Source organism: Lagopus leucura, unplaced genomic scaffold (genome assembly GCF_019238085.1).
Source record: "Lagopus leucura isolate 7727_CA_CO unplaced genomic scaffold, USGS_WTPT01 Super-Scaffold_739, whole genome shotgun sequence".
NCBI lineage: Eukaryota > Metazoa > Chordata > Aves > Galliformes > Phasianidae > Lagopus > Lagopus leucura.
The window spans coordinates 18584076-18591904 of NW_024962255.1; the positions used below are offsets into that span (position 1 = coordinate 18584076).

At 49.9% G+C, this 7829-nt stretch overlaps 1 protein-coding gene across 2 annotated transcripts; it reads left to right on the forward strand.

Annotated features, from left to right (window-relative positions):
• The first annotated feature begins 906 nt into the window (after positions 1-906).
• Positions 907-7239, forward strand: TMEM72 (transmembrane protein 72). Of its 2 annotated transcripts, XM_042863118.1 has the most exons (5): positions 907-1133; positions 4420-4486; positions 4897-4968; positions 5569-5708; positions 5894-7239. In XM_042863118.1, the coding sequence occupies exons 1-5, from the start codon at positions 1064-1066 to the stop codon at positions 6352-6354; spliced, it is 810 nt and encodes a 269-aa protein (XP_042719052.1). In that variant the 5' UTR covers positions 907-1063; the 3' UTR covers positions 6355-7239. The 2 variants fall into 2 exon arrangements, with proteins under 2 accessions (XP_042719052.1, XP_042719053.1); XM_042863119.1 differs by lacking the exons at positions 907-1133; positions 4420-4486; positions 5569-5708 and having other exon boundaries at positions 4956-4968.
• The last annotated feature ends 590 nt before the right edge of the window (positions 7240-7829 follow it).

Here is a 7829-nt window from a genome sequence, read left to right on the forward strand (position 1 = left end):
TCCCCTTGGGGGCTCTTCTGCTGGTGTGTACTGGTTTGTCCATCCCTCTTGAGAAGGAATTGTAGGCTCACAGCTGAGTCACCAGCTGTGGAGATCCTAAATCCCTGTTTCTTCCAAAAATATGCTGTGGGGCAGGTGACAGAGAGGGAAACCCATATGTGCGGGGTCTGTGCTGAGCCCACACTGGCAGGAGGCACAGTGAGGGTAGGAGCCATGGCGATTTGCCCAGCAGATGAGATCACTGCCTTGTGAGTCGCAGCCTGGTGGGCACCAGTGTGTGCACAGGTCTCCTGTTATGCTTTGGGAGCAGAGGCTGTGCCCACCCAGGCAGTAGGTTGGGACCGGTGACCCCTGTGAGATGAGGTGTGTTCAGTGGGATGTGGGGTCGTGAGTAGGTGCACACTGCCCTATCTCAGCCTTCATTGTAGTGAGAGCTGCCCCTCCTCAGAAGCACTGTGTCCCAGAGAGACAGGCCAAGGATCCTGATGCTGTCTGCCAAAGCCAACACAAATAGGCCAGAATGCATACACATAGCCCTCCTCCTCTGACACCACTCCACGTGCCAGTGGGACCCCAGTGCAAATGGCTGTGGTGCCACTGAAAGGCTGGGGAGTCCAGGAGCCCCGCCATCTACCAGGAGACTTCTGCTTCCTTGCCAAAAGCAAGCATCATCCTCCTCACAAATGGTTAACCTGCAGGGAGCCGCACAGCACTAATGACTTCACATGCATTTAATCAGCTTGGGCTTACAGAGCTGCTGCCTTGGAGCAGGAAAGCCACGCGTGCACCCCAGTTGCAAGGCTGCAAATGCTCCCAAAGCCGCACCCCCCCTTACCAATCATTAATCATCATCGGGAGGGCGGGTGAGGGGGAAAAGGCCAAGTGTCTCCAACCCTGAGGCAGTGCTGACTGGTTCCCTGCAGTGGCAGCTTGTTCTGCCCCTGTGGAGGTAGCCAGTCCTTTGGGAAGGTCACCAGGACCTGCACACAAGAGGCTCAGCCTGCAGCTGGAGGTCTGAATACAGAGCCTCTTCTTAGCTGGCATCACCTCCATCATCTTCACCATGCGGCAGGAAGCATTCTGGAGTGCCTTGGAGTACACCTGCCGATTGTTGGGCATCACCACTGCAGCAGGTAAGAGAGACCTCCCTTTCTTTGCTACTAAAAGCATAGGGGTGGGGGCTCTTGAGCTGTTTCTAAGGCTTTGGCCAGGTCTAGCCACTGTTACATGCTGCAAGGGGGGTGAGGGAATTTGCTCCTTTTTGCTTTGAGACACATCAAAGGAAAGAGCTGGGTGCATGGGCTGTTTGTATAAGACAAAACAAAGTGCAGGTGGAAAAGAAAGCCAAGTTATTTTCTTGTAAAAACGCAGAGGAACAAGCATAGTGTGAGTGGGACTGAAAAGCAAAACACTCAGGACAGCACAAAACTGTTGGGCTGCCATGGTGGTGCAACGTCTCATTCACTCAGAGTTGGGCTGTAGTGGACATCCCTGTCCCACAGCACAGCTCTAGGTGGGATAAATAGCCAGGGCAGGGGCAGTAAGCTCAGATATTCACTCTGGTACTGCTGCTGACTCTCTCTCATGGGGGAGGGCAGGTAGAATTCTGCCTCAGTTTCTCCATCAGCAAAGCAGAGATCAAAAGGCTTAGCTTGCCTCATGGCTGGAGGTGTGAACAGAGGTTCCTGATGAGAAGTGTCTCAGGTGCCTGTGTCAGACTCCAGGAATTTTGGATTTCAGACATCGCTTGGTAGGTCACAGCAGGCCCTCCCACCCTGGCTTTTCCTTTATCAACTGCAGACACTTTGCTCAAGTCAGGGACGAAGCAGAAAGCACAAAGGTCAGCTGGAGAGCACACAGGTCCCCAAGGACACCCGGAGCCCTGCTGGGACAATGGAGGCTATGCTCCACAGTGTACTTTATAGACTGATAAAGTGCAGAGGTTCAAGTCATTGAGTTTGTACAAACTCCCCAGCACATCGTATTGAGATTGCAACAGGCAGGAGCTGGCACACTGCTTTAACTAGTAAAAGCAAATCTGTCTGTTCCCATCCTCCTTAGGCCCACATGAGCCTACGCTGATCATATTCACCCTTAAAGCTCCAAACTCACACAGATATTATTGGGTGAAAACATGGTCTTGTTGCAGGAAAACTAAAGCTAGAACAGTAAAAATGAATGCGTAGCTTACAGTTTGGAAGAGTCTCAATGGAATATAATCTCTCTTGATTGTTTGCTATTGTCCACACTCTGCATCATCCATACCCCTTCCCATAGCTCTTTTGGAAACCAGCAGTGCAGTACCCTCAGCTGAGCAGCTGCAGAGTACAGACAGCTGCACTGCCAGTCTCTGTACTTTTCCATATCTCCGCTCTGATGCCTTCCTACTATCAACTGGTTTTCCCAAAAGGACAGTGAAGGAATGGGAGGTGCCCATGCTTTATTCTTTTGTGTGTCTCAATGGGGTAAGAAAACAGCTTGATGCAGCGCTTAGTGCCTGATGAGGTGTATGAGGTTTTCACATGAAATGGAAACCACGCAGAAAGGAATCCCACAGGCTTTGGTTGAATAAGAATAATGAAAGGGAGAGGAGAGTGCATCAGCCTCACTAATTGATCCTGAGGAGGTCTGGCCAACTCCATAGGCTTGCAAACACAAAAGACTGCCCACAAAACGTAACTCTTCCTTCCCCCAGGACCTTGGTGTGCAATGGGGCTTCTTGTGCAGGAAATATCCTGTTGTCCATTGCTCGTCAGTGAGGAGCAATCAAACCATCCCACAGATGACCTCTGTGTTGGGGGTATCTCCGTAAATTGGAGATTTTAGGCCTCGTGATTTCTGCATCCAGAGAGTCTTTACTTTTTTCTTAATTCTCATGCTTTCAACCATTTAATTCCTAATCATGTGCCTTTAACCACATGATTTGGAGAAGATCCAAATCAAGGCAGCAACAAGCCCAAACAAACACTTCAGAAACAACCCTTTGCTTTTTGTAGATACTTCACCCAAACAGCTTTGCAGATAAAGCAGAAGCCGTGCAAAATCAGAAAAATTCCCCAGGCAAAGCAGAGTCTAGAGCTGTTGAATTCTGCATTTGTCTGTGGGGAATGACTGAATGGATGAATTCTGACTTTGTATAAAAAAGTGTTAAGAAAGTTGCTTTATCACAGGATAATGAAGGACAATTCCTTGTGTGTAGGACTGCACAGCTTGGTCTCTTCACAGCCCTCTGATGACAGTGATATTCCCTGTCTTTGCTTGGGTGTGGAGAGACAGGACGTGGGCCCCATATGTTCCCCTGGAGCCAGGAGGGGCCAGTAGAGGAGATCAGCAGCTGCAGGTGACACAGCAAGAACCAACAAAACCACAGCGTCCAGATGGGTCTTGGCTTGGCTGGATCAGCACAGCATGCTCAGGCACAGACTCACAGTAGTGGCCCACCTCATGGCCATGGTGGGCTAGAGCTTGGCTCCCTGCTTGTGAGCCTGGTACCCTACCTCTGGGTGGGGCACAGCCACAGCTCAGGTAATGTAATCCAAAATCTGGAAAAATACTCTAACTTCAGTGTGGTGTTAGAGTAACCACAGCCTACTGGCACCTCATGTCTTGGCCAGTGTGCGCTGAACAAGCTCCCTGCAGCTGGTGCAAAACACTTTGTTTTTGTGCTATTTTGGAAATACCCTTGAGGGATGTTGAAGGAAAGTTTGCATGCCATAAAGCTATTGGCTCCCAACGACCAGTCCTGGAAGGACTTTAGCCTTGCTAATACTCTTAATCCCCCTTAAACTGACTCCCCAGTGTGCTGTGCTGGCTTGTGTTCTGGGTGGATGTTCATTCCTTGTTTTTAATCTGCCTGCTCCTCTTACAGGTTTTTGTGTTTGGCTAGCAAAGAATTTTAATGCCATGGCTACAGCCCTACCTGAATGCAACTGGCACAGTTCACCTATCCTGCCTCTGCCCTCCAGCCACATGTGGGGTGCAGCAGAGCTGGTGGGCATGGAGAGGATCAGAGCAGAGAGGCCTCATCAGAGGCTCACAGATGTGTGGGATGAGGCAGGAGCAGATGGGGAAGTGCGACTGAAGTCTCTGCAGCAGTAGAGGGTGGGAAAGACATTGGACAGACACCATTGCTTATCTCTGTCCAAGGCTGTTATTCTCCGAGCACATCTTCCCAGGCCATGCAGCAGCAAGGCTGCCTGCTGGTATATTGCTGTGTTTGGTTCATGAGCTGTACATCAAGGCCAGCACTCAGCTCTGATTTCAGGATTCCTGTGTCAGCTTGAGTCACCAAAGATACAGAGCAGAAGCAGATGCACCAACAGCCATAGACATCAGGGCATGGATGCTGGGAGCTGGTGGGACACCAGAGAATCACAAACTGAGCCAGCAGTCAACACCTTTGCTGCCTTCCCTTTCTAGTGCTGATCGGCGTGGGTGTAGAAACTCTACAGCGAGGGCAGTTCAAAAGCCTGGCTTTCTACCTGCTGTGAGTATTTTTACCCTTGCACTCAGAGCTAGTAGAGGTGGCACAGTTGATTCCTCCACCAAATATAGCACCAAACTAGCCTGCAACAGAAGCAGGAAACAGTATTAAAGGCTTTGGGGAATTGAGAACTCTCTCATTAGGCTTCCAATGAGTAAGTTGATCCTGTTAGTGAGAACGACCCTCTCCTCATGCTAATGTAGATTCAGGCAGGCCAGAAGTGACACTGGCCGCAAGTTAGCCCTCCATGGGTGGAAGGTCTTGAGCTTTCCTCCATAAACCAGCCAGGTAGAGAGTGTTCAGACCCTAGCAAACTGTCTTTGTTGTGACTGGAACAGTAAATCCCAGCCCTCTACACCCCTTCTTCTATCTGCAGAGCCCAGCCCTGCCTCCCTGACAACTCCACCTTTCAGTTTTTCAGGTATTGCAGTTACTGTCTGTGAAGGCTTCTTCTTTCTCAGTTTGTTCCTGGAGATGTGCTTCACGTGAGTAGATCCTGTCCAGTCTTTCTCAACACTTGTGCAACTTGCCCAGGGCAACCTGTCACTTCCATCAGACCTGTCAAAGATGCAACTGCCACACCAAAGGTCCTGCCCCTACTGCCATGGCAGTAGTGCAGCAGGGAGATAAGTGGAGTCATGTCCACACCTAATTAAACACGTTTTAACCCAAGTTTGTGCCATAATCTGCTAAGCATCAGTATGACAAACCCTAGTCTGCAGCATCCCCTTAGCACATGGTACAAAGTCATACAAGGGCCCAGCAGAAGTTTGAGTTAAAATGTAGAAAATCCTTACACTCTTCTGCTGACTTTCAGCATAAGCTCAAAATCTCCAATTGCTAGGAGGCAACACCTTAATCCAAATAGTAGGTATAAACATGCCAAGAAGAGGTCACATATGATGCTGACTTATTACTTCTGCCCACCACACTCAGGGCTCAGACTTCATTTAGCTTCCCTAACCAAAACACCAGTTTTTCTTGGCAAACTAGACTGAGAGTCTGAACCTTTAGATAGGTCATGGTTAGGTCCAAACCCCCTCAGCATGCACTTGGTGTACAAGGACTTCTGTTTCTCTCTCCAGATATGAGCCCGACTCTTTGGCGCATTCCTGCTGGAAGCAAGCCAGACGCCCAGGGAGTTTCCAGAAATTCCTGGGGTACACTCTGCTCTCAGTGGCTTGCTTCTTGCATCCCGTCATCGTTTGGCATGTCACCATACCTGGTGAGGAGCCTGAGTTGGGGTGGGGAGTAGTGCAAATGAAAGACGAATATGGTCTGTTGGGAACAACGGACTGATAGACCCACAGATGGTGAGGATGTGTGCAGTGCTGAGTTAACTGGACCAAACACTTATTGGCTAGCACTTCACCTTGGGCCAACGCTCAACCAATATATCCTTCTCTCCAGGGTCCATGCTTGTTCTCACTGCCTTGGCCTACTTCCTGCTGAGCAAGAGGAGAAAGACCTCAGGGCACAAAGACGCGCATCCTGAGGCAGGCCAGTACGTGGACCCTTCAGCTACTATGGCAGCCCCAACCATTGCTGGTGACACTGAGCAGACCTACACCTTCCATGAGGCCCAGAGGGAGCAGCACTGCTCACTGCTGGGCCACATGAAGAGCATCCTGAAGGGCAGCAAGGACAGAAGTCTGACCCATCCAGCTGCACTCCAACCGGAGGTCCCACCAGCCCCACGCAAGCAAGTGCACTTCCAGGAGAAGGTGGTGCAAATCATCCCTTCTGTCAGTGAAAGCCTGGATGATGTGGAAAGTGAGACTGAAGAAACCACATCAGATACAGCACCCATCCTCACCCCTCCTGATACCCCTGTCGTCCTCACACCCCTCAGTCCCACAGGACTGTTTTGAGGACTCACCAGCAACAAGGATAAGGCAGGCACACTTGTACTTGAGTTCCTCTCTGAGATTCAGGCAGCTGATGGACCTTGTGCCATGGGCAGCGCTGCCACAATGACTAGAGTATCACAGCTTCCTCTGCACTTGCTATGATCCTGGCAGGTCAGCAGGAAATCCCACAGGCCAACCCCACAGCTAGCAAGGAGGATGAGGGATGGAATGTGTGTCACCCATGCCCCAGTGTGGAGGAGTGGCCCTTCTTGCCCTCCCTACCCTGGCTGGTTCACCTGTTAAGCAGGGACTGCATGTACAGATCAGGACTGCAGAGCTGGTGACAGGGACTGTGGTGGTCTGCAGCCCTACAACACCATGCCCAGGGGACAGGCCATGGATTGACCAGCCCATTGGAAAAACAGTAAGGTTTCTCCTCCTGGGAATTTCTCTCTATGGCTTCATTCATCATCTATTACAGAATGACATGCCACAGCAGCAGCTTCTGCCTAACATCACAGCCATGGCATTTGCTTCCTATGAGGCAGTAAGAGGCAGGAAGAGTGCTACCACCATCCATCAAGCAGCCCCTGTTGGGAACAGTTGTCTTCTGACTGTCCTTGTTGTGCCTGGAATAGCTCATGGAAGCTTGGAGTTATCAAGCACTCTTCTGGAGCTAGCTCTTACTAAATGTTCTGCTTTGAGACATACTCTGGGCCCGGCAGGGGAGTTACGTCACTGTGGGAGCAGGGAGGACCCTAGGGAGCCTTCTGCAGTTAGAAGAGCTTTGGAATGCCATAGCACCTCAAGTTCCAAGGTTCATCACTGCACTGGCTGGCTCATCAGACTGTGTTAAATACGGCCCCCAGAGGGCAAAGGCAATAATAAAGTTACAATGCTCCCCCACTGGCCCTCTCCAATCCCTGAAGTATTCACCTTTGCCTTAATCCTACTGTATCCTCTGCTCTTTGAGGACCATTTACCTATAATACAGTATTTCTTTCCTGCTCAATCCCTCAGGCAGGATTTGTAACCTCTTTGAGGTTCTACCAGAGCAGTACAGGGCAGATAGCTCAAGACTCTTTTCTCTGCTCCCGGATCCATTAGCAAAGGGACCTACAGCTCAGCCTGTGCCTGCACATGCTATCAGCAAGACACTCTCATCAGCACCAGGCAACTCTTGTGGCTGCACATGGGAAGGAGTAGTTTGCTTGGACACTGAACATGAGTGCTGGAGTGGGGGACGGTGAAGGACAGAAAACCCTTGAGATCTGCTTAGGCTGATAATAATACAGAAGTCAGTGTGGGCTTTTTTTTTTTTTTTTTTTTTTAAATTCGTTGCTTCATTTTAAATATTCATCTCTCTGAGACACAATCACCACAATTGCCATTTAGGAAAGTGATGTATTTTGAAGGGAAATGGGAAAATGTGAAGAGTAAATGTTCAAAAAGCAAAAGGAAAGTGATGAGAACTCAGTGCAACTTTTTAATAAACT